This window comes from Aythya marila (assembly GCF_965140915.1).
Source record: "Aythya marila genome assembly, chromosome: 35".
Classification (NCBI taxonomy): Eukaryota; Metazoa; Chordata; class Aves; order Anseriformes; family Anatidae; genus Aythya; species Aythya marila.
In genome coordinates, this window is record NC_139076.1 from 169,098 (window position 1) to 195,213 (window position 26,116).

Below are 26,116 nucleotides of genomic sequence, written 5' to 3' on the forward strand. Positions count from 1 at the left end.
ATCCCCTATGGGCTACTATAGGGCCCCGTAGAGCCCCTACAGGCTCCTATAGGCACTGACGGATCCTCTATAGGTTCCTATAGGACCTTATATATCCCCTATAGCTCTTATAGACCCTCATATATCCCTTATGGGCTCCTATAGGGCCCCTATAGACCCCCGCAGCCCTTTAAAGCCCCCCCAAAGCTCCCGGGACCCTTATGGAGTTTCTGCAGCCCCCCTATAGGGGCTCTATAGGGGGGGGTCTCTGCTGCTCTCTGCTGGCCGCGACCCCGCACGGCAGCACCGGGGGGAGGTGAGGGGGGGGGGGGTTTGGGGACCCCCAGGTGACGGGGGGGGGGGGGGGCTTGGGGACACCGAGGGGACCCCCCCCCGGGGGATGTAAAGACGCCGCCTGCGCGCTGCCCCTATGGAAACGGGAACGTTTATTGAGCCGATACAAAAACCCCCAGAATCGTTAAAAGTCGCCAACGGCCCCCAAAAGCACCCCCCCGCCCCCCCCCCCAAAAAAAAAGGGTCACGGGGGTTTGGGGCCGGGCCAGGGGCGCCCCCCCCCGCCCCCAAAACAAAAAAAAAAAGCAGGGGGACGGCGCAGCCCCCCCATGAACTTTGAGGGGGGGCTCCCAGTGCTCCCAGTATACGCCCCCGAGCCAAACTGGTGCGATCCCAACCCCCGGCCCCAAAACGGCCCCAAATCCGGGGGAGGGGGGGGGGCGCTAAGAATCGTAATCTTCGTCCTCTTCCTCTTCCTCTGGGGCGCGGGGGGGCCTGGAGCCGGTGGGAGCCCCCCTGGAAGCCCCCCCGGGAGCCCCGGGACCGGGGGGGGGCCCAGCGGTGCAAAGGGCACCCCGGGGCTGCGGGGAGGGGGTGTCAGGGGGGGGGCTGGCGGCCCCAAAAAGGGACCTCGGTGTCCCCACGTGCCCCCCCCCAGCCCTAAAAGACCCCAAAAGGGATCTCAGCATCCCAGTGTCGTCCCCCCCACCCCCAAAATCCCAATCCCGTTGTGTTCTCCCCCAAAAATCCCAATCCCATTGTGTGCCCCCCCCCCCCAAAATCCCAATCCCGTCGTGTGCCCCCCAACCCCAAAATAATTTGGGGGTTCCCAATATCCCTGCTCCCTCCCCCCATGCCCCTAAGGCACCCTGCCATCACCCCCCACCCCAAAAAGCACCCCAAAATCCAGGTGCCCCCCCCCCCCCCCCCCGAAAAGAAAACCCCATGCCCCCCACCCTAAAAAGCTCCCCGGTGTCCTGGTAACCCCAAAAAGGGATCCAGATGTTCCCCCCCCCCCCAAAATACCCCAAATGTCGTGCGCCCCCCTTGATACCTGGCGAAATTGAGGGGGGGCCGTGCGGGGGGGGGCTGTGGGGTCTCCTCCTCTCCGTCGCTGTCACTGTCCTCCGAGTCCTCCTTTATTTTTTTTTTGGGGGGGGGACACACAAGGGTCACAGCGAGGGGATGCCTCCCTGCCCCCCCCCCGACCCCAAAAACCCGGGTCCCCCTCCCCGAAAACCCTCCTGGGGTCCCAGCACCCCCAAAACGGGTCCCAGCACCCCCCAAAATGGGTCCCAGTGCCCCCCCCATGGGTCCCAGTGGCCCCCCCCGGCACGTCCCCACCTCCTGCTCCGAGTCCGTCCCCGACTGTTTGGGGTCTTTGCCCTTGGCTCCGGGACCCCCGTTCTTCCGCCCCGTACCCGGGCGCCGGCCTCTGTGGGGGGGGAGGGGGGGGTCACCGACATCCAGGCAACCCCCCCACCCCAAAATGCCCCCCCCGGACCCCTCCAGAATACCCCTGAGACCCCCCAAATCCCACCCCAAGGACTTAGCCCCCCCCCCAAGGATTTAAGGCCTGACCCCAAAGGATTTAAGGACCCCCGCCCAATAATTTAGGGCCCCGCCAAGGACTTAGAGACCCCTCCCCAGGACTTAGGGGGCACCCCAAAGAATGTAGGGACCCCCCAAGACTTAAAGACCACCCCCCACAATAATTTACGCCCCCCACCCCCCCCCAGGGACGTAGGGGACACCCCAAAGGACTCAGGGACCTTTCCCGGGACTTAGGGACCCCCCCAGGGATTTAGGGGGCACCCTCGAAGGATTTCGGGGACCCCCTGAGAATTTGGGGACCCCCTCCAAGGACTTAGGGGGCACCCCAAAGGATTTAGGGACCTTTCCCAGGACTTAGGAACCTCCCCAAGGATTTAGGGGACCTCCCCACAAGAATTTAGCCCCCCCCCCAAGGACTTAGGGACCCTTCCCAGGACTTAGGGACCCCCCAGGGATTTCGGGGGCACCCTCGAAGGATTTCGGGGACCCCCTGAGAATTTTGGGACCCCCTCCAAGGACTTAGGGGGCACCCCAAAGGATTTAGGGACCCCCCCCGGGATTTAGGGGGCTCCCTCGAAGGATTTCGGGGACCCCCTGAGAATTTAGGGACTCCCCCAAGGACTTAGAACATGCCCCAAAGGATTTAGGGACCTTTCCCAAGACTTAGGGACCCCCCCAGGGATTTCGGGGGCACCCTCGAAGGATTTCGGGGACCCTCTGAGAATTTAGGGACTCCCCCAAGGACTTAGGGGGCACCCCAAAGGATTTAGGGACCTTTCCCAGGACTTAGGAACCACCCCAAGGATTTAGGGACCCCCCCACAAGAATTTAGCCCCCCCCCAAGGACTTAGGGACCCCCCCAGGGATTTTGGGGGCACCCCCAAAGGATTTCGGGGACCCCCTGAGAATTTGGGGACCCCCTCCAAGGACTTAGGGGGCACCCCAAAGGATTTAGGGACCTTTCCCAGGACTTAGGGACCTTTCCCAGGACTTAGGGACCCCCCCCGGGATTTCGGGGGCACCCTCGAAGGATTTCGGGGACCCCCCGAGAATTTAGGGACCCCCCCGAGGATTTTGGGACCCCCCCGTACCTGCGTGGCGCCCGCTCGCCCTCGCCGTGGGGCTCGTCGCCCTCGCCCTGCATGTCGGGCACGGCGGCCACCAGGTCCTTGAGGAAGTCGAACTGCTGCTCCAGCTCGATGCACTGCTTCCTGGGGGCGGGGCCTCAGCGGGACACGCCCCCCAAAGGGCCACAAGCCCCGCCCCCCACCATAGGCCACGCCCCCCCCCCCCGGGGACAAGCCCCGCCTCCTGCCCCACTGGGGTTGGTGGGGGGAGTGGGGAAACTGAGGCACGGGGCGGGGGATGGGAGGGTCGGGTGTCACCGGGCCTGGCACCCTGGGGACCTTGGGGACACCTCAACAGCACCCAGGGGACCTTGGGGACACCTCCCTGGCACCCTGGGTACCTTGGGGACACCTCAACGGCACCCAGGGATCTGTGGGGACACCCAGGGGACTTTGGGGACACTTCAACATCACCCTGGGGACCTTGGGGACACTTCAACAGCACCCTGGGGACATTGGGGACACCTCCCTGGCACCCTGGGGACCTTGGGGACATGGCCCCAGCACCCAAGGGACATTGGGGACGCCTCAACAGCACCCAAGGGACTGCAGGGACACCCAGAGGACCTTAGGGACATGTCCCCAGCACCCTGGGGACCTTGGGGACACCTCAACGGCACCCAGGGATCTGTGGGGACACCCAGGGAACTTTGGGGACACCTCAACAGCACCCAGGGGACATTGGGGACACCTCCCTGGCACCCTGGGGACCTTGGGGACACGTCCCCAGCACCCAAGGGACACTGGGGACGCCTCAACAGCACCCAAGGGACTGCAGGGACACCCAGAGGACCTTAGGGACATGTCCCCAGCACCCTGGGGACATTGGGGACACTTCAACAGCACCCTGGGGACCTTGGGGACACCTCCCTGGCACCCTGGGGACCTTGGGGATATGTCCCCAGCACCCTGGGGACCTTGGGGACACCTCAACAGCACCCAAGGGACTGCAGGGACACCCAGAGGACCTTAGGGACATGTCCCCAGCACCCTGGGGACCTTGGGGACACCTCAACGGCACCCAGGGATCTGTGGGGACACCCAGGGAACTTTGGGGACACCTCAACAGCACCCAGGGGACATTGGGGACACCTCCCTGGCACCCTGGGGACCTTGGGGACACGTCCCCAGCACCCAAGGGACACTGGGGACGCCTCAACAGCACCCAAGGGACTGCAGGGACACCCAGAGGACCTTAGGGACATGTCCCCAGCACCCTGGGGACATTGGGGACACTTCAACAGCACCCTGGGGACCTTGGGGACACCTCCCTGGCACCCTGGGGACCTTGGGGATATGTCCCCAGCACCCTGGGGACCTTGGGGACACCTCAACAGCACCCAAGGGATCTGTGGGGACACGCAGGGGACCTTGGGGACATGTCCCCAGCACCCTGGGGACATTGGGGACACTTCAACAGCACCCTGGGGACCTTGGGGACACCTCCCTGGCACCCAGGGGACCTTGGAGACACATTCCTAGCACCCAAGGGACATTGGGGACACCTCCCTGCACCCAGGGGACCTTGGGGACACCTCAACGGCACCCAGGGATCTGTGGGGACACGCAGGGGACCTTGGGGACATGTCCCCAGCACCCAAGGGACATTGGGGACACCTCAACGGCACCCAGGGATCTGTGGGGACACCCTGGGAACTTTGGGGACACCTCAACAGCACCCAGGGGACCTTGGGGACACCTCCCTGGCACCCTGGGGACCTTGGGGACATGTCCCCAGCACCCAAGGGACACTGGGGACGCCTCAACAGCACCCAAGGGACTGCAGGGACACCCAGATGACCTTAGGGACATGTCCCCAGCACCCTTGGGACCTTGGGGACACCTCAACAGCACCCTGGGGACATTGGGGACACCTCCCTGGCACTCATGGGACCTTGGGGACACATTCCTAGCACCCAAGGGACATTGGGGACATCTCCCTGGCACTCTGGGGACCTTGGGGACATGTCCCCAGCACCCTGGGGACCTTGGGGACACCTCAACGGAACCCAGGGATCTGTGGGGACACGCAGGGGACCTTGGGGACATGTCCCCAGCACCCTGGGTACCTTGGGGACACCTCAACGGCACCCAGGGATCTGTGGGGACACCCAGGGGACTTTGGGGACACTTCAACATCACCCTGGGGACATTGGGGACACTTCAACAGCACCCTGGGGACATTGGGGACACCTCCCTGGCACCCTGGGGACCTTGGGGACATGTCCCCAGCACCCAAGGGACACTGGGGACGCCTCAACAGCACCCAAGGGACTGCAGGGACACCCAGAGGACCTTAGGGACATGTCCCCAGCACCCTGGGGACATTGGGGACACTTCAACAGCACCCTGGGGACCTTGGGGACACCTCCCTGGCACCCAGGGGACCTTGGGGACACATTCCTAGCACCCAAGGGACATTGGGGACACCTCCCTGGAACCCAGGGGACCTTGGGGACACCTCAACGGCACCCAGGGATCTGTGGGGACATGCAGGGGACCTTGGGGACATGTCCCCAGCACCCAAGGGACCTTGGGGACACCTCAACGGCACCCAGGGATCTGTGGGGACACCCAGGGGACCTTGGGGACACCTCAACAGCACCCAGGGGACATTGGGGACACCTCCCTGGCACCCTGGGGACCTTGGGGATATGTCCCCAGCACCCTGGGGACCTTGGGGACACCTCAACAGCACCCAAGGGATCTGTGGGGACACGCAGGGGACCTTGGGGACATGTCCCCAGCACCCTGGGGACATTGGGGACACTTCAACAGCACCCTGGGGACCTTGGGGACACCTCCCTGGCACCCAGGGGACCTTGGGGACACCTCAACAGCACCCTGGGGACATTGGGGACACCTCCCTGGCACCCAGGGGACCTTCGGGACACCTCAACGGTACCCAGGGATCTGTGGGGACACGCAGGGGACCTTGGGGACATGTCCCCAGCACCCAAGGGAGCTTGGGGACACCTCCCTGGCACTCTGGGGACCTTGGGGACATGTCCCCAGCACCCAAGGGACATTGGGGACGCCTCAACAGCACCCAAGGGACTGCAGGGACACCCAGAAGACCCTAGGGACATGTCCCCAGCACCCTAGGTACCTTGGGGACACCTCCACAGCACCCTGGGGACCTTGGGGACACCTCCCTGGCACCCTGGGGACCTTGGGGACATGTCCCCAGCACCCAAGGGACCTTGGGGACACCTCCCTGGCACCCTGAGGACCACAGAGAGACCTCAGCAGCACCCTGGGGACCGCGGGGACACCTCAACGGCACCCAGGGGACCGCGGGGACCCCCCAGGGGACTGCGGGGATCCCCCCAGGGGACATTGAGGACCCCCGGGGGACCTCGGGGACCCCCGGGGGACCTCGGGGACACCCAGGGGACCTCGGGGACACCCAGGGGACACTCACAGGTGCGAGGTGGTCATGGTCTTGGCGTTGCGGGACTGGGTGACGTGGCACGCCTTGCGCAGCAGCGACTCCAGGAAGAGCTCCAGCGCCCGCGCTGCCCCGCTAAGGACCCCAAAAAGGGGACACGGGGGACCTTGGGGACACCTCACTGCCACCCCACACCCCCCCCCCCCGGGGGGGCCCGGTGGCCTGCAGGGGGGGGGCAGGGACGGGAAGGGGACCGAGGTGGGACACGGCTGGGTGGAGAGGGGGTGGGGACAGGGATGTGACAAAAAAAGAAGGTGGGGAGGACTCAATGGGGACAGCACGGGGACGGGGATGGGGACACAATGATGACACTGAGGGGACACAAATGGGGGACGGTGGGGACACGGATGGGACACCATCAGGGCACAGTGGGGACACAATGGGGACATGGAGGGGACTCAATGGGGTCAACAGGGGGATGGGGAGGGGACTCAATGGGGACACCACGGGGTCACCATGGGGACAGGGAGGGGACACCGCGGGGACACCATGAGGATGGGGAGGGGACAAGGAGGGGATACCATGGGGATGGGGAGGGGACAAGGAGGGGACACCATGGGGTCACTGCAGGGACACCATGGGGGTGGGGAGGGGACACTGGGGGGACAGGGAGGGGACAAGGAGGGGACACCATGGGGACAGGTAGAGGACACCGCGGGGACACCATGGGGATGGGGAGAGGACCCCATGGGGACACCGTGGCGTCACCGTGGGGACACCATGGGGACAGGGAGGGGATAGAGAGGGGACAAGGAGGGGACACCATGGGGACAGGGAGAGGACACCGCGGGGACACCGCGGGGATGGGGAGAGGACCCCATGGGGACACCACGGGGACACTGTGGGGACAGGGAGGGGACACAATGGGGACACCGTGGGGATGGGGAGGGGACTCAATGGGGACACCATGGGGACACTGTGGGGACAGGGAGGGGACGCTGTGGGGATGGGGAGGGGACTCAATGGGGACACCATGGGGACAGGGAGAGGACACCGCGGGGACACCACGAGGATGGGGACGGGATAAGGAGGGGACACCACGGGGTCACCGCAGGGACACCACGGGGACACCGTGGGGACACCGCGGGGTCAGGGAGGGGACACCCCGGGGTCAGGGCAGGATACAGATGATGACGGGGACAGCGGCCGCCACCTTCCCGATCTCCTCGTCCGTCTGCATGATCTTCTTGATCCGCGCCTGGGGGGGGACACGGGGGGGACACTGAGGCACGGCCCCGCCCCCCTGGCTCAAGCCCCGCCCACCCTAGCACAGGCCCCGCCCCCCCAAACCCACAGCCCCGCCCCTCCCCGAGGCAACAAGCCCGCACCTTCCAGGCCAGGCCACGCCCCCGCCGGGAAAACCACGCCCCCTCCCCCTAGGCCACGCCCATCCCCTCCCCGAGGCCTGTTGCTAGGGGCCCACCTGTCCGCTCCCCCCCCCGTTGCCATGGCAACCCGCTGCCGTGCCGCCCCGTTGCCACGGAGCCCCGTTGCCATGGCAACCCGGCCGCCACCGCCCTCCCCGCCTCCTCCAGGCCCCGCTTCCCCTCCCGGAGCCGGTTCCGGGCCCGGAGCCCAACACAGCGGCCGCGGGACCCCCTCAGGGCCCCGGCTCCCCCCTCAGGGCCCCGGTTTCCCCCTCAGGGCCCCGGTTCCCCCCTCAGGGCCCCGGTTTCCCCCCTCCCGGCCCCGGTTCCCTCCCTTCCAGGCCCCGTTCCCGGCCCGGTTCCCCTCTGACCGGCGGGAAGCGCGCGTTGTATTTCTTCTTCTTGCTCGGCATCTCCGCCGCAAGGCTCCGGTCCCGCCGCTTGTCCCCCCCCCCCTCCGCCGGGCCCCGGCCCCGCTGGGCCCCGCTGGGCCGCTCCCGCTCCCGCCGCCGGGCCCCGCTCGGCTGCGGCCTGCGCGCCCCGCCCCTTCCGCCGTTAGCCCCGCCCCTTCCGGCACCGGGCGGGCCTCCGGGGTGCCCTCAGCGGTGAGGCCACGCCCCCTGCTAACCGAGCCTCTTCCACCAAGCCACGCCCCCACCCGTAGCCACGCCCACCACCACCCGGACCACGCCCCCCTCCCGCAGAGCCCGCCCCCCCGCGCTGTCAATCAAGCGAACCCGGCGCTGGCATTGGGCCGTTTATTTCGGGGAGGGGAGGGGTTAAAAAGGGGCGGGGGGGGTCGGGGGGGTTTTGGGGTCCCCCCCCCGCCCTAAGGCACTTTTTAGGGAGGGGAGGACCCCCCCCCCCTCCGCCCCGGGGCTCTCCCAGTGAGCCCCAGCGGCCTCCCAGTAGCTCCCAGTTCCCCCCAGCAGCTCCCAGTTGCCCCCTAGCCCCCTCCCAGTTGCCCCCAGTAGCCCTTGAAGCTGCTCCAGTCCCTCCCAGTAACGCTTTAAGCCCCCCCCAGTTGCTCCCAGTAACCTGTCAAGCCCCCCCATACTCCCAGTGACTCCCAGCAGCTCCCAGTTCCAGCCCAGTCAGGCCCAGTAGCTCCCAGTTACCCCCAGTAGCCCTTTAACCTTCTCCCAGTTGCCTCAAGTAGCCCTCTAAGCCCCCCTAGCTGCTCCCAGTAACACCTGAACCCCCTCCCAGTAGATCCCAGTAGCCCTTTAAGCCCCCCAGTTCCTCCCAGTAGCCCTTGAAGCTGCTCCACCCCCTCCCAGTAACCCTTTAAGCCCCCCAGTTGCTCCCAGTAACCACTCAAGCCCCCCCAGTTGCTCCCAGCAGCCCTTTAAGCCCCCCCCAGTAGCCCTTTAACCCCCTCCCAGCTGCTCCCAGTGACTCCCAGTTGCCTCCGGTCGCCTCCCACCCCCCCCCCCCCTCCTTGCCCTCCCAGTCCCTCCCAGTGCCTCCCAGTTAGGTGGAAGGGAACTGGCTGAGGAAGGCGCTGAAGTCCAGGTCCCCCAGGGAGGGCAGCGAGTCCTCGGCGGGCGGGGGGGGGCCCCCCAAATCCGGGGGGGGGGGCAGATCCGAGGGGGGAGCCCCCCCGGGGGGGGTGGGGGGGGGCTGGCTCTGCACCAGCCGGGTGATGGCTTCGGGGTAGGACAGCAGCATGGCGGGGGGGGGGGGGGGGGCACCCCCCCCCGACGGAGGGGGGGGGGTCCCCAAAAGCAGCCGGGAGGGGGGGGAGCTCCCCGAACCCCCCCCCCCCGGCGGCGGAGGCGGTGGCTGGGGGGGGCTCGGGGGGGCCCAGCAGGCGCTGGAGCTCGGCGGCGTCGATGGTGTCGAAGGGGGGGTCGTCCAGCAGCGCCCCTAAATCCAGAGGGGGGGGAGCCCCCCCGGGATCGGGGCCGCCCCCAGTTTCGGGGCCGGTGGCGGGGGGGGGGCCCGGCCCCCCCTCGTCGAACTGCAGCTGCAGCAGGGCCTCGGCCAGGGGCTCCGGGGCTGCGGCGGGGGGGGGCACCCCAAAAGGGAAGAGGGGGGCGGGGGAGGCCCCCAGCGGGGGGAGAGCTGGGGGGGCAAGGGGGGGGGCAATAAGTGTGGGGGGGGGGCTCGGATGTGCCCCCCCCATGTCTTTTTGACCCCCCCCGCGATCCTTTGCCCCCCCAAGGCTCCCATTTCCACCCCCAGCCCCCCCCTTTCCCCTCCCTATTTACCCCCCCACCCCATATCCACCCCCAGCCCCCCCCTTTTGCCCCCCCTCCCCATTAAACCCCCTCACTTGCCCCCCCAGCCCCCCCGTTTCCACCCCCAGCCCCCCCCCATTGCTGCCCCCAAACCCCATTAACCCCCCCCCCCCCCCCCCCTCAGTGCCCCCCCTGCCCCCAAACTCACCCATGCTGCTGGGGGGGGGCTGGGGGGCCTGGGGGGGCCGGGAGGGCACGGCGATGCGCCGGGGGGGCCGCGGCTCCGAGGGCTCCAGGCCTTGGGGGGGGGACAGAAGGGGTGTCAGCAACAGTGTCAGGACCCCAAATACCCCCCCAGTAACCCCAAAACACCCCCAGGACCCCCCCCAGGACCCCAAACACCCCCTAAGGAAACCCCAAAACACCCCCCAGGACCCCAAATTCCCCCCAGGACCCCCAAATGACCCCCAGGACCCCAAATAACCCCCCAACACCACAAATACCCCATAAAGTAACCCCAATAACCCCCTTGACACCCCAACCCCCCCAAAAAACCCCATTACCCCCACCACCACCTCCAACACCCCCTCAGCACCCCAAATCCCCCCCTTCACACCCCAAATCCCCCCCACGGTGGGGGAGGGACCCAGATTTGCCCCCCTCCAACCCATAAAGGACCCCATAAAGGACCCCATAAAGGGCTGTGGGACCCCCCCACCCCATAAATTATCCCCCCTGGGACCCCACAACCTGGCAGCGGCGCCCGCTGGACGAAGGCGCGGAACGTCTCCCGCGTGCGCTTGCGCTTCTCCTCGATGCACTGCAGGTCCCCTGCGCCCAGTCCCCACCAGTACATCCCAGTAAGAACCAGTCCCCGTCCCCACGACCCCCTAGACCTCCCCCAACAAGCCCTGGTGACCCCCGAAATCCCGGTGACCCCCAAGGCGTCCATGACCCCAAATGTATCAGTGACCCCAAGCGGGCCATTGACGCTCCCAGTAACCACCAGTTGCTCCCCCAGTAAGTCCCAGTCACACCAGTAAGACCAAGAGAGGGGCAGGGGGGTCTCCAAAGGGCTGGGGGGGCTGGAGACTGCATGGGAATCCCATAACCACACTGGGGCTGCTTGGGGACCCCATAACCACATTGGGGACCCTTTGGGGACATCAGGGTTGGGTTAAAGACCCCATAACTATCTTGGGGACCCCATAACCATGTTGGGGACCCCTTGGGGACATCAGGGTTGGGTTGAAGACCCCATAACCACACTGGGGACCCCATAACCACGTTGGGGCCACCGCCACCACCTTGAGGGCCCTTTTTGGGACCCCATAACAACTTTGGGGCCACCAACCACCACAACCGCGTCACCAAACCCTTAAATCCCACCCGACGCCCCCACTGGCAACCGCGCTGTTGGGTTGGGGTGGGCTATGGGGTGGAGGGAGGGTGTAGGGTGGGTATAGGGAGTAGGGTGGTTGTAGGGTGGGTATAGGAAGGAGGGAGGGTATAGGGTGGGTATAGGGTAGGTATAGTGTGTAGGATGGGTGCAGAGTGGGTGTAGGGTGGGTGTAGGGTGTAGGGTGGGTGTAAGATTGATATAGGGTGTAGGGTGGGTGTAGGGTGGGGGTAGAGTGAGTATAGAGTGGCTGTAGGATGTAGAGTGGGTATAGGATGTAGGATGAGTGTAGGGTACAGAGTGGGTATAGTGTGTAGGGTGTAGGATGGGTATAGGATGTAGGGTGGGTATAGGGTGCAGGGTGTAGGATGGGTATAGGATGTAGGGTGGGTATAGGGTGTAGGATGGGTATGGGATGTAGGGTGGGTATAGGATGTAGAGTGGGTATAGGGTGTAGGATGGGTATGGGATGTAGGTTGGGTGTAGGGTGTAGGATGGGTATAGAGTGTAGGGTGGATATAGGATGTAGGGTGGGTATAGGGTGTAGGATGAGTATAGGTGTAGGGTAGATATAGCATGTAGCCTGCGTATAGGGTGTAGGATGGGTATAGAGTGTAGGGTGAGTATAGAGTATAGGGCGGATATAGGATGTAGGGTGGGTATAGGGTGTAGGATGGGTATGGGATGTAGGGTGGGTATAGGGTGTAGGGTGTAGTATGGTTATAGAGTGTAGGACGGATATAGGACGTAGGGTGGATATAGGGTGCAGGGTGTAGGATGGGTATAGGATGTAGGGTGGGTATAGGATGTAGAGTGTGTATAGGGTGTAGGATGGGTATAGGGTGTAAGATGAGTATAGAGTGTAGGGTCAGTATAGAGTATAGGGTGGATATAGGATGTAGGGTGGGTATAGGGTGTAGGATGGGTATAGAGTGTAGGGTGGATATAGGATGTAGGGTGGGTATAGGGTATAGGATGGGTATAGGATGTAGGGTGAGTATAGGATGTAGGGTGAGTATAGGATGTAGAGTGGGTATAGGGTGTAGGATGGGTATAGGGTGTAGGGTGGGTATAGGATGTAGGGTGGGTATAGGATGTCGAGTGGGTGTAGGATGTAGGGTGGATATAGGACGTAGGATGGGTATGGGATGTAGGGTGGATGTAGGGTGGATATAGGACGTAGGCTGAATATACGCCGCAGGACGCTTATAGCGTGTCGGGCGGGCACGGGGCGGGCGCAGGGAGCGCGGAGGGTCCGGGGGCCGCGGCGGGGTGGCGGGGGGGTGTCCGTACCCTGGTGCGGGAGGTAGCGGAAGTCGAGGGGGGGGGAGCGCTGGCGGTCGGAGGGGCGCTGCAGCTGCATGCGCACGGTGACGGGCTGGCGCAGGGCGCGCTCGCGGAAGGGCGGCGTGCGGAAGACGATGGCCACCTGCCGGTGCACGTCGGCCGCCGCGAAGCTGCCCTTGGCCTCCCAGCCCTCGGCGCGGAACAGCACCTCGATGTCCTCTGCATGGGGGGGGGGGAGAGAGCGGGGTTTTTTTGGGGTCGTTAGAGGGTTTGGGGGGGGGGTTTCGGGGCGGGGTTTGGGGTTTTTAGTGTGTTTTTTTTTTTTTTTTAATAGGTGGTTTTGGAAGTTTGGGGGTTTTCTTTGAGGGTTTGGGGGTATTTCGTTTTTTTTTTAATTTATTTATTTATTTTATTTTTATTTATTTATTTTTTTAGCAGGGATTTGCGGGGATTATTTTTAGGGTTTGGGGTTTTCTCATAGGGTTTTGGTATTTTTATTTTTTTATATATATCAATTTATATATATATATATTTTTTTAATTATATTTTCTTTATTTTTTTAAGTTTTGGGATTTTTGGGTTTTGGGGTCTTTTGGGGGGGTTTGTTTTTTTTTAGGGGGGATTTGGGGGATTATTTTTAGGGTTTGGGGTTTTCTTCTAGGGTTTTGGTATTTTTATTTTTTTTATATATAAATTTATATATATATATATATTTTTTTTAAATTGTATTTTCTTTATTTTTTAAGTTTTGGGATTTTGAGGGTTTTGGGGTATTTTTTTTTTTTTTAGCAGGGATTTGGGGGGGATTATTTTTAGGGTTTGGGGTTTTCTTCTAGGGTTTTGGTGTTTTTATTTTTTTTATATATATAAATTTATATATATATATTTTAATTATATTTTCTTTATTCGTTTAAGTTTTGGGATTTTGAGGGTTTTGGGGTATTTTGGGGGGTTTTGTTTTGTTTTTTTTTAGCAGGGATTCGGGGGTATTGTTTTTAGGGTTTGGGGTTTTCTCATAGGGTTTTGGTATTTTTATTTTTATATATATATAAATTTTTATATTTTATGTTTTTTTTTTTAATTATATTTTATTTTTTTAAGTTTTGGGATTTTGAGGGTTTTGGGGTATTTTGGGGGGTTTTGTTTTTTTTTTAGGGGGGATTTGGGGGTATTGTTTTTAGGTTTGGGGTTTTCTTCTAGGGTTTTGCTATTTTTATTTTTTTATATATATCAATTTTTATATTTTATGGTTTTTTTTTAATTATATTTTCTTTATTTTTTTAAGTTTTGGGATTTTGAGGGTTTTGGGGTATTTTTTTTTTTTTTTTTAGCAGGGATTTGCGGGGATTATTTTTAGGGTTTGGGGTTTTCTTCTAGGGTTTTGGTGTTTTTATTTTTTTTTATATATAAATTTATATATATATATAGTTTTTTTTTAATTGTATTTTCTTTATTTTTTAAGTTTTGGGATTTTGAGGGTTTTGGGGTATTTTTTTTTTTTTTTTAGCAGGAATTTAGGGGTATTATTTTTAGGGTTTGGGGTTTTCTCATAGGGTTTTGGTGTTTTTATTTTTTTTATATATATCAATTTTTATATTTTATGTTTTTTTTAATTATATTTTCTTTATTTTTTTAAGTTTTGGGATTTTGAGGGTTTTGGGGTATTTTGGGGGGTTTTGTTTTTTTTTTAGGGGGGATTTGGGGTATTATTTTTAGGGTTTGGGGTTTTCTTCTAGGGTTTTGGTATTTTTATTTTTTTATATATATCAATTTTTATATTTTATGTTTTTTTTTTTTAATTATATTTTCTTTTTTTAAGTTTTGGGATTTTGAGGGTTTTGGGAATTTTGGGGGGTTTTGATTTTTTTTAGCAGGTATTTGGGGGTATTATTTTTAGGGTTTGGGGTTTTCTCATAGGGTTTTGGTATTTTTATTTTTATATATATATAAATTTTTATATTTTATGTTTTTTTTTTAAATTATATTTTCTTTATTTTTTTAAGTTTTGGGATTTTGAGGGTTTTGGGGTATTTTGGGGGGTTTTGTTTTTTTTTAGGGGGGATTTGGGGGGATTATTTTTAGGGTTTGGGGTTTTCTTCTAGGGTTTTGGTGTTTTTATTTTTTTTATATATATAAATTTATATGTATATATATATATATTTTAATTGTATTTTCTTTATTTTTTTAAGTTTTGGGATTTTGAGGGTTTTGGGGTATTTTGGGGGGTTTTGGTTTTTTTTTAGGGGGGATTTGGGGGTATTGTTTTTAGGTTTGGGGTTTTCTTCTAGAGTTTTGCTATTTTTATTTTTTTATATATATCAATTTTTATATTTTATGTTGTTTTTTTTTAATTATATTTTCTTTATTTTTTTAAGTTTTGGGATTTTGAGGGTTTTGGGGTCTTTTGGGGGGGTTTGTTTTTTTTTAGGGGGGATTTGGGGGTATTGTTTTTAGGGTTTTGGGTTTTCTTACAGGGTTTTGGGATTTTCAGGGGATTTTTTTTTTTTCAATATTTTCTTTATTTTTATAAGTTTTGGGATTTTGAGTTTTTTTTTTTTTTTAGGGAGGATTTGAGGGTATTGTTTTTAGGGTTTTGGCTTTTCTTATAGGGTTTTGGTATTTTCATTTTTTATTTTATTTTATTTTATTTTATTTTATTTTATTTTATTTTATTTTATTTTATTTTATTTTATTTTATTTTATTTTATTTTATTTTATTTTTAATTTATTTTTGTAAGTTTTGGGGTTTTTGATTTTTTGAGGGGGAGGAGGGCCAGGGGTCTTGTTCTTAGGGTTCTTGGATTTTCTTATAAAGTTTGGGGTTTTCAGGGATATTTTTATTTTTTTTTAATATATTTTTGTAAGTTTCGGGGTTTTCTTTGAGGGTTTTGGGTTATTTTTTTTTTTTGGGGGGGGGAGCATAGGGGGTCTTGTTTTTATGGTTCTTGGATTTTCTCATAGGGTTTTTGGGTTTTCAGGGATATTTTTTATATTTTTAATATATTTTTGTAAGTTTCGGGGTTTTCTTCTAGTGTTTTGGGTTATTTGGGAGGAGTTTTTTTTTTAGGGAGAAGTTGAGGGTTTTGTTTTTAGGGCTTGGGGGTTTTCTTTTAGGATTTTGGGTTTCTTTTGGTGTTTTTTTTTAAGGGTTTCACTTTACGTTTTTTTTTTGGGGGGGGGGATGATTTTGGTTTGTTTGGGGGTTTTGTTCTTAGGCTTTTGGGGTCTGTTTTAGGGTTTTGTGTTTTTCTTCTACGGTTTTGGTTTCTTTTTGGTTGCTTTGGGCTTTTTTTTTGGGGTGGTGGAGTTTTATTTTTAGGGTTTTGGGGGCGTTTCTGTGGAAAACCTTGGAGTTTTATTTTAGTTTGGGGTTTGCTCTTTTTTTAGGGTTTTTGGCTTTTTTTTTTTGGGGGGGGGAGGGGGGTCATACCGACCTTTCTGGACCTTGTCACAGAGCAGGAAGATCTCATCGCCCCCCTGGCAGCTCCCCGAGTTGCGGTTCACCCGGCAGATGCGCAGCTCGGCCGTGCTGGGGGCACCTGGGGACAGGAGGAGGGTTTGGGGTGACATTAGGTGACACGGGGTCACACGGGGTCACACGGGGTCACATGGGGTCATACAGACTTGTATAGGGCGACACCAGGACGTGTGGGGTTGTGCGGGGTGATATGGGGTCAGAGAGGGTAGCGCGGGGGTTATAGGGTGATATGGGGTCACGCAGGGTGGCGTGGGGGGCACACGGGGTCACATGGGGTCATATAGGGTGATATGGGGTCACAGGGGGTCATACAGGGTCATATAGGGTGATATAGGGTCACATGGGGTCATACAGGGTGATATGGGGTCATACGGGGTCACACAGGGTCACATGGGGTCATACAGGGTCATATAGGGTCACATGGGGTCATACAAGGTCACACGGAGTCATATGATATGGGGTCACACAGGGTCATATAGGGCACATGGGGTGATATGGGGTCATACAGGGTCACATGGGGTTATACAGGGTCATACAAGGTCACATGGGGTCATATAGGGTGTTACGGGGTCACACAGGGTCCCATGGGGTCATATAGGGTCATACAAGGTCCCATGGGGTCATATAGGGTCACGTGGGGTCATATAGGGTAATATGGGGTCACACAGGGTCACACGGGGTCATACGGGGTGTTATGAGATCACATGGGGTCATATAGGGTCACACAGAGTCACATGGGGTCATACAGGGTAATACGGGGTCATGCAGGGTGGCATGGGGGTCACATGGAATCACATGTGAAGCCTCGCATGGCTTTAGCACGTTTTGGTCTGTTTTAGCATGTTTTTGGCATGTTTTCGTCTCCCAACAAAAATGTGAAATATTTTAAGATGTTTTTGGCATGCTCTGACACGCTTTTAGCATGTTTTTGGCATGTTTCAGCGTCTCAGCAACGTTTTCCCATGTCTTAACATGTTTTTTTCCATGACTTAGCATGTTCTTGGCATGTTTTAGCATCTCAGTGAAGTCCTCACATATTTTAGTATGTTCTTTGTATGATTCCACATTTTTAGCGTGTTTTGGCATCTTTTGGTGTCACAGCAAAACCTTCACAGATCCTAACATACTTCTGTCATGATTTAGCATGTTTTTATCATGCATTTAGCATGTTTTAGTGTCTCAACGACATTTTGATGCGTTTGAACATGTTCTAGGCATGACCTAGTGTGCTCTTGGTGTGTTTTAGGGCATATTTTGGGCATGATTTTGGTGCGTTTTTGACATATTTTAACATCTCAGCAAAACTTTCATGGTTATTAGTATGTTCTTGGCATGACAGCATGTTTTTTGGTGGCATGTTTTGGCATGTTTTAATGTCTCAGCAGAATTTCCATGCATTTTAGTATGTTCTTAGCGTGACCTAACATGATTTTGTCATGTTTTGTCATGCTTTAGGCATGTTTTCTGCATGTTTCAGTGTCTCACCAAAGTTTTCATGTATTTTATTATGTTCTTGGCATGACCAAACATGTTTTTGTCACATTTTGTCACGTTTTAGGCATGTTTTCTGCATGTTTCAGTATCTCAGCAGAATTTTCTTGTATTTTAGTATGTTCTTAGCATGACCTAACAAGTTTTTGTCATGTTTTCTCATGTTTTAGGCATGCTTTGGGCATGTTTCAGTGTCTCACCAACATTTTCATGTATTTTAGCATGTTCTTGACATGACCTAATATGATTTTGCCATGTTTTGGCTTTTTTTGGCGTGTTTTGGCATGTTTTGATGTGCCTTGGCCTGTTTTGGACCTATTTTGTGTGTGTTTTTTAGTGGATTTGCATATTTTCAGCATACTTTTGCATGTTTTTGCATGCTTTAGCATGTTTTTAGCATGTTTTTTGCATATTTTTGGCATGGTTTTATATGTTTTTGGCATGTTCTTGCATGTTTTTGGCGTGTTTTCAGCGCGGGACTCACGGTTATCGTAGATGGGCTGGGAGAGGACGGGGGGCAGCGGGTGCAGCCCCCCTGGGCCGTGCACCCACACCTGGAAGCAGAGCCGCACCGCGCTCAGGTCATACTCGCCACCGCGCTCCTCCGCCGGCACTGCCGCGCACCAGTAAGAACCAGTCACCACCAGTAACCACCAGTCACCCCTGCCACTGTCCCCCTGGCTGCTGGCTGAGCCCTCCCAGTGCTCCCAGTAACCTCTCAGGGCTTCCAGTAAGCTCCCAGTAAGCTCCTGCGGTTCTCAGTAACCTCCCACTGCTCCCAGTAAGCTCCCAGTGCTCCTACTGATCCTTCCCAGTAACCTCCAAGTAACTCCCAATACCCTCAGCACCTCCCCAGTAACCCTTAGTATAACTCCCAGTGCTTCCCAGTAGCCCCCAAAGCCTCCTGGAACTGTCAGCACCCTTACCAGTAACCCCCAGTATAGCCCCCAATGCCTCCCAGTAACCTCCCATTAACCCCCAGTATAGCTCCCAGTGCTTCCAATAGCCCCCAAAGCCCCCCAGAACTGTCAGCATCCTTACCAGTAACCCCCAGTATAGCTCCCAGTGCTTCCCAGTAGCCCCCAAATGCCTCCCAGTAACCTCCCAGTAATCTCCAGTACCCTCAGAACTCCTCCCAGTAAACCCCAGTATACCTCCCAGTGCTTCCCAGTAGCCCCCAAATGCCTCCCAGTAACCTCCCAGTAATCTCCAGTACCCTCAGAACCCCTCCCAGTAAACCCCAGTATACCTCCCAGTGCTTCCCAGTAGCCCCCAATGCCTCCCAGTAACCTCCCAGTAATCCCCAGTACCCTCAGAACCCCTCCCAGTAACCCCCAGTATACCTCCCAGTGCTTCCCAGTGGCCCCTGATGCACCCCAGACCACCCCAGCCACCCCCAGCTCCCCACCAACCCCCTGCCCAGTAACCCCCATTGCCTCCCAGTGCCTCCCAGTGCTCCCAGTACCGTTGAAGGGGTTGTTGTTGGTGCGGATGCGCTCGGCCAGGGCTGCCTCCAGCTCTCGTTTCTTCACGCACTGGATGCCCAGGTTCTGGAAACTGCCCGGGGGCTCAGCACGACCCCCCCCAGACCCCTCTCCCCAAATTTTAGGACCCCCCCCCAAATCCCCAGGGACTCCCCATCCCCCCTGGGACATCCCCAAAACCCCAGAACCCCCCCCCCCTAAAAATACCCCTCAGGGATCCCTTCAGGACCCTGAAACTCCTCCAAGACCCCCTGGGACCCTCCCATTTTCTGTGCCTCCCCCCAAAATTGGGACCTCCCCGAAAAATTGGGACCCCCACCAAACCCCAAGAATCCCGCAGACCCCTGGGACCCCCACAGAACCCTGGAGACCCCCCAAACCCCCCCAAATCACCTTGACACCCCCCAGATCTCCCCATCAGCCCTTACCTGTAGCCCCCCCAAACCCCAGACCCACCCCAAATCCTGAGGCACACCCCCCCAAACCCCATTTTTCCCCAAAAAAACCCCATTCCCCCCAAAAAAAAACATTACCCACCCCCTTTAGATCCCCCACTCCCCCCCTAAAAAAACCTAAAGACCCCCAGACCCCCCCCAAACCCAACAGAGATGGGTTTGGGGGGGGTCCCCTCGTTCGGGGGTGGATTCCCCGTTTTAGGGGGGGGGTCCCCGGTTTGGGGGGGGGGTCCCCGGTTTGGGGGGGGGTTCCCATTTTTTGGGGGGGGGGTCCCATGGCCCCCCCTTACCTGTGGACGCTGCGCTCGGGGGCCAGCTCGGCCTCGTAGAAGCCGTCGTGGCAGTCGCGCCCCACCAGCTCGTGGGGGTGGGGGCGGTGGGGGGGGTCCTTGGTCACCAGTGACACCCGCACGCGGCCCGGGCCCCGGTAGTTGTTCACCTGGGGGGGGGGGACACACGTTGGGGGGGGTACTGGGAGGGACTGGGAGGGACTGGGGTGTGTTGGAGGGGGTCTGGGGGGTGCTAGAGGGTTGCTGGGGGGGATCGGGGGGTTACTGGGGAGCTATTGGGGTAGGCTGGGGGCTCTGGGGGTGTACTGGGAGGTTACTGGGGGATACTGGGAGGGCATTGGGGGGTCACTGGGGTGTGTTGGGGGTTACTGAGGGGTACTGGGGTGGAGTGGGGGTTTATTGGGGTGGACTGGGAGGTTACTGGGGGCTATTGGGGTGGATTGAGGGGTTCCTGGGGGGTTATTAGGGTGGACTGGGGGCTCTGGGCGGCTACTGGAGTTTACTGGGTGGTTACTGGGAGGTACTGGGGGTTTACTGGAGGGTGCTGGGGGGTATCGGTGGGTACTGGGCGGTTACTGGAGGGTTACTGGAGTGGACTGGGGGCTCTGGGGGTGTACTGGGGAGTTACTGTGAGGGCATTGGGGGGTGACTGGTGTGTATTGGGGTGGACTGGGGAACTATTGGAGTGTACTGGGAGGTTACTGGGGGCACTGGGGAGCTATTGGGATGGATTGGGGGGTTACTGGGGGGCTGCTGGTGTGGATTGGGAGCTCTGGGGGGCTCTGGGGGTGTACTGGAAGGTTACTGGGGGGTACTGGTGTGGATTGGAGGCTCTGGGAGGTTACTAGGGTGTACTGGGAGGTTACTGGGGAGGCACTGGGGGGTTACTGGGGTGTATTCAGGGTTACGGGGGAGGTATTGGGGTGGACTGGGGGGCTATTGGGGTGTACTGGGAGGTTACTGGGGGGTACTGGGAAGTACTGGAGAATTACTGGGAGAGCACTGGGGTGTTACTGGGGTGTATTGGGGGTTACTGGGGGGGTACTGGGGTGGACTGGGGGGCTATTGGAGTATACTGGGAGGTAACTGGGATGTACTCAGAGGCTCTGGGAGGTTACTGGGGTGTACTGAGGGGCTCTGGGGGGCTACTGGGGTGTACTGGGGGGGATCTGGGAAATTACTGGGTTGTACTGGGAGCCTCTGGGGGGCTACTGGGGTGTACTGGGGAGTTAATGGGGCGCTCTCGGGGGGTTACTAGGAAGCTCTGGGAGTTTACTGGGATGTACTGGAAGCCTCTGTGGGGCTACTGGGGTGTACTGGGGGTATCTGGGACGTTACTGGGTTGAACTGGAGTGTTCCCAGTGCCTAACAGTCTATACTGGTCTATACTGGTGACTCACTGGGGGGGGGGAGTGTGGGTGCTGTGCCCCCAGGAGCAGGACCACAGGGGGGACATCGGAGTGGGTTTCCAACACCTAGTGGTCTGTACTGGTTTACGCTGGTGTGTACTGGTTTATATTGGTCTGTACGGGTTTTTACTGATCTTTACTGGTTTATACTGGTCTGTACTGGTGACTCCCGCGGATGGTGGGGTGTATGCAGGTGCTGTGCTTCCGGGGGATAGGGCCACAAGGGGGCACTGGGGTGGGATCAGGGGGGGATTCCCAGCTCTTAACAGCCTGTACTGGTTTGTACTGGTTTATACTGGTTTCTACTGGTTTCTACTGGTTTCTACTGGCGACTCATGTGGATGGTGGGGTGGGTGCGGGTGCTGTCGGTGCTGTGCTCCCCGGGTACAGGACCCCGGGGGGGACACTGGGGTGGGATCAGGGGGGGATTCCCAGCTCCTAACAGCCTGTACTGGTTTGTACTGGATTGTACTGGTTTGTACTGGTTTGTACTGGTTTGTACTGGTTTCTACTGGCGACTCACGCGGATGGTGGGGTGGGTGCGGGTGCTGTCGGTGCTGTGCTCCCTGGGGACAGGACCCCGGGGGGGACACTGGGGTGGGATCAGGGGGAGATTCCCAGCTCCTAACAGCCTGTACTGGTTTGTACTGGTTTATACTGGTTTCTACTGGTTTCTACTGGTGACTCACGCGGATGGTGGGGTGGGTGCGGGTGCTGTCGGTGCTGTGCTCCCCGGGGACAGGACCCCGGGGGGGACACTGGGGTGGGATCAGGGGGGGATTCCCAGCTCCTCACGGCCTATACTGGCTTATACTGGTTTATACTGGTTCCTACTGGTTTGTACTGGTTTGTACTGGCGACTCATGCGGATGGTGGGGTGGGTGCGGGTGCTGTCAGTGCTGTGCTCCCCGGGGACAGGACCCCGGGGGGGACACTGGGGTGGGATCAGGGGGGGAGTCCCAGCTCCTAACAGCCTGTACTGGTTTATACTGGTTTATACTGGTCTGTACTGGTGACTCACGCGGATGGTGGGGTGTATGCAGGTGCTGTGCTTCCAGGGGATAGGGCCACAAGGGGGACACTGGGGTGGGATCAGGGGGGGATTCCCAGCTCCTAACAGCCTGCACTGGTTTGTACTGGTTTATACTGGTTTGTACTGGTTTATACTGGTTTGTACTGGTTTGTACTGGCGACTCACGCGGATGGTGGGGTGGGTGCGGGTGCTGTCAGTGCTGTGCTCCCCGGGGACAGGACCCCGGGGGGGACGCTGGGGTGGGATCAGGAGGATGTTCCCATCACCTGACGGCCTGTACTGGTTTATACTGGTTTCTACTGGTTTCTACTGGTTTCTACTGGCGACTCACGCGGATGGTGGGGTGGGTGCGGGTGCTGTCGGTGCTGTGCTCCCCGGGGACAGGACCCTGGGGGGGGACACTGGGGTGGGATCAGGAGGATGTTCCCAGCTCCTAGCGGCCTGTACTGGTTTATACTGGTTTATACTGGTTTCTACTGGCGACTCACGCGGATGGTGGGGTGTATGCAGGTGCTGTGCTTCCGGGCGATAGGGCCACAAGGGGGACACTGGGGTGGGATCGGGGGGAATTCCCAGCTCCTCACGGCCTACACTGGCTTATACTGGTTTATACTGGTTTATACTGGTTTCTACTGGTTTCTACTGGCGACTCACGCGGATGGTGGGGTGGGTGCGGGTGCTGTCGGTGCTGTGCTCCCCGGGGACAGGACCCTGGGGGGGATGCTGGGGTGGGATCAGGAGGATGTTCCCATCACCTGACGGCCTGTACTGGTTTATACTGGTTTCTACTGGTTTATACTGGTTTGTACTGGTTTCTACTGGCGACTCACGCGGATGGTGGGGTGGGTGCGGGTGCTGTCGGTGCTGTGCTCCCCGGGGATGCTGCCGGCCGAGCGCCCCTCGCACTTGTAGCGGAAGCGCATCCCGCGCTGCTTCGGCTGCTCCAGGATCTCCACCGAGGGGGCGCCCCCCCCCACCTCTGCCCGGGGGGGCGGGGGGCAACGGGTCACCCCCGGGACCCCCCCCTCAAACCCTAGAGACCCCCCCCAAACCCTAGAGACCCCCCCCAAATCCCTCAGGGACCCCCAAACCCAAGCAGGGTCCCCCCAAAAATCCCCCCCCCAGACCCCTCCCTCCCAATATCCCCCCCCACCAGGGTCCCCAATCCTCCCCCCCCCACCATGAGACCCCCCCCAGGGACCCCAATTTCTCCCCCCCCCACCATGAGACCCCCCCCAGGGACCCCAATTTCTCCCAGAACCCCAAATTCCCCCCCCCCCAAACACCCCCCAAGCCCCCTCCCCTCACAGGGACCCCAATTTCCCCATCTCCCCCCCCAATTCCCCCCCAAAACCCCAATTCCTCCCCCCCCCCTCCAGAGACCCCCCCAAAAGGACCCCAATATTTGCACCCCCCCCCCCAAGGACCCCTCCCCAACCCCCCCCCCCCTCCAGGGACCTCAATTCCCCCCCCCCAAATCCCCCCCAAGGACCCCAATTCCTCCAGAGACCCCCCCCAAAGCCCCCTCCCTCCCCTCTAGGACCCCCCCAAACCCCTGGGACACCCCCCCAGGACCCCCCCCAAAACCCTAAGACCCCCCCCCACCCCAAATTCCCCTGGGACCCCCCCCCAGCTCACCCTGCTGGCCCCAGTCCGGCTGCAGGAAGAACGGCAGATCTAAGGGGGGGGGGGAACGGGGTTCGTGAGGGGGGGGCCCCAAATCCTGCGCCCCCAATTGGATGAGGCCCCCCCCCCACCCCAAAAACCCCCTTACGGTCGCGATTACCCTGGACCCTACTGAGGGCAACCCCAAATCCCCCGTTAACCCTGGACCCTACTGAGGGCAACCCCAATCTGCCCAAATCGCCCCCGTTAACCCCAAAACCTACTGATTACGCCCCAAAAACTACTCCCAAGCCCCTCTGTTAACCCTGGAACCTACTGACGACACCCTAAAACCACCCCCAATCCCCTGTTAACCCTGGAACCTACTGATTTCACCCCAAAACCACCCCAAACCCCTCTGTTAACCCTGGAACCTACTAACGACAACCCCAATCTGCCCAAATCGCCCCCGTTAACCCTAAAACCTACTGATTACGCCCCAAAAACTACTCCCAAATCCCTCTGTTAACCCTGGAACCTACAAATGACAACCCCAACATGCCCAAATTGCCCCCGTTAACCCCAAAACCTACTGATTACGCCCCAAAAACTACTCCCAAATCTCTCTGTTAACCCTGGAACCTACTGACGACACCCTAAAACTACCCCCAATCCCCTATTAACCCTGAAACCTACTAATGACACCCCCAATATGCCCAAATCGCCCCCGTTAACCCCAAAACCTACTGATTACGCCCCAAAAACTACGCCCAAATCTGTTAACCCTAGAACCTACTGACGACACCCTAAAACCACCCCCAATCCCCTGTTAACCCTGGAACCTACTGATTTCACCCCAAAACCACCCCAGACCCCTCTGTTAACCCTGGAACCTACTAACGACAACCCCAATATGCCCAAATAGCCCCCGTTAACCCTAAAACCTACTGATTACACCCCAAAAAATACTCCCAAATCTCTCTGTTAACCCTGGACCCTACTGAGGGCAACCCCAATCTGCCCAAATTGCCCCCGTTAACCCCCAAACCTACTGATTACGCCCCAAAAACTACCCCCAAGCCCCCCCGTTAACCCTGGAGCCTCCTGACAACGCTCCCAGATATCCCGTTAATCCCGCAACAGCCTGATTTCACCCCAAAACCCCCCCAAACCCTCTGTTAACCTGGAACCTACAAATGACAACCCCAATATGCCCAAATTGCCCCTGTTAACCCTAAAACCTACTGATTACGCCCCAAAAACTACTCCCAAATCTGTTAACCCTAGAACCTACTGACGACACCCCAAAACCACCCCAAACCCCTCTGTTAACCCTGGAACCTACTAATGACAACCCCAATATGCCCAAATAGCCCCCGTTAACCCTAAAACCTACTGATTGCGCCCCAAAAACTACTCCCAAATCTCTCTGTTAACCCTGGAACCTACTGACGACAACCCCAATCTGCCCAAATTGCCCCCGTTAACCCAAAACCTACTGATTTCACCCCAAAACCACCCCAAACCCCTCTGTTAACCCTGGACCCTACTGAGGGCAACCCCAATATGCCCAAATTGCTCCCGTTAACCCCAAAACCTACTGATTACGCCCCGAAAACTACTCCCAAATCCCCCTGTTAACCCTAGAACCTACTGACAACACCCTAAAACTACCCCCAAACCCCTGTTAACCCTGGAACCTACTGATTTCACCCCAAAACCACCCCCAATCCTCTGTTAACCCTGGACCCTACTGAGGGTAACCCCAATATGCCCAAATCGCCCCCATTAACCCCAAAACCTACTGATTTCACCCCAAAAACTACCCCCAAGCCCCCCCGTTAACCCTGGAGCCTCCTGACGAGGCCCCCAAATATCCCGTTAACCCCGCAACAGCCTGATTTCACCCCAAAACCCCCCCCCCCAAACCTGGAACCTACTGATTATGCCCCAAACCCGCCCCAAACCGCCCCAATTAACCCCGGAACCTCCCTGATGACGCCCCCACCCCCCCCCCCGTGACGTCACTGGGGTTCCCCTCCTTCCCGCCCGTGACGTCACGCGTCCCGGGGCACTCCCCCCTCCCCCCCCCCCCCCCGGGGGCTCACCGGTCTCCATGGCGACGGCCGGGAAGGGGGGGGGGAGGGGAGGGGGGGGCCGGGGCGGGGCGGGGCGGGGCCGGACGCGATCGCGGCGCCGCCGCCGCCGCCGCCGCCGGTGCCGCGCGGCC

At 57.7% G+C, this 26,116-nt stretch overlaps 2 protein-coding genes across 2 annotated transcripts; both read right to left on the reverse strand.

The window, feature by feature from the left end:
* Positions 1 to 562: 562 nt before the first annotated feature.
* DRAP1 (DR1 associated protein 1) lies at positions 563 to 8,300 on the reverse strand. Its single transcript, XM_082782071.1, is given in 8 exon segments — positions 563 to 760; positions 763 to 854; positions 1,328 to 1,410; positions 1,618 to 1,708; positions 2,919 to 3,038; positions 6,379 to 6,472; positions 7,531 to 7,603; positions 8,144 to 8,300. Coding segments are annotated over 8 exon segments (639 nt in total). The 5' UTR covers positions 8,186 to 8,300; the 3' UTR covers positions 563 to 716.
* Positions 8,301 to 9,183: 883 nt separating this feature from the next.
* On the reverse strand, positions 9,184 to 26,109 carry RELA (RELA proto-oncogene, NF-kB subunit). Its single transcript, XM_082782079.1, is given in 12 exon segments — positions 9,184 to 9,465; positions 9,467 to 9,839; positions 10,164 to 10,253; positions 10,706 to 10,786; positions 12,648 to 12,860; positions 16,076 to 16,180; positions 18,095 to 18,223; positions 19,076 to 19,167; positions 19,840 to 19,988; positions 23,112 to 23,260; positions 23,920 to 23,958; positions 25,995 to 26,109. Coding segments are annotated over 12 exon segments (1,650 nt in total). The 5' UTR covers positions 26,005 to 26,109; the 3' UTR covers positions 9,184 to 9,245.
* Positions 26,110 to 26,116: the final 7 nt, after the last annotated feature.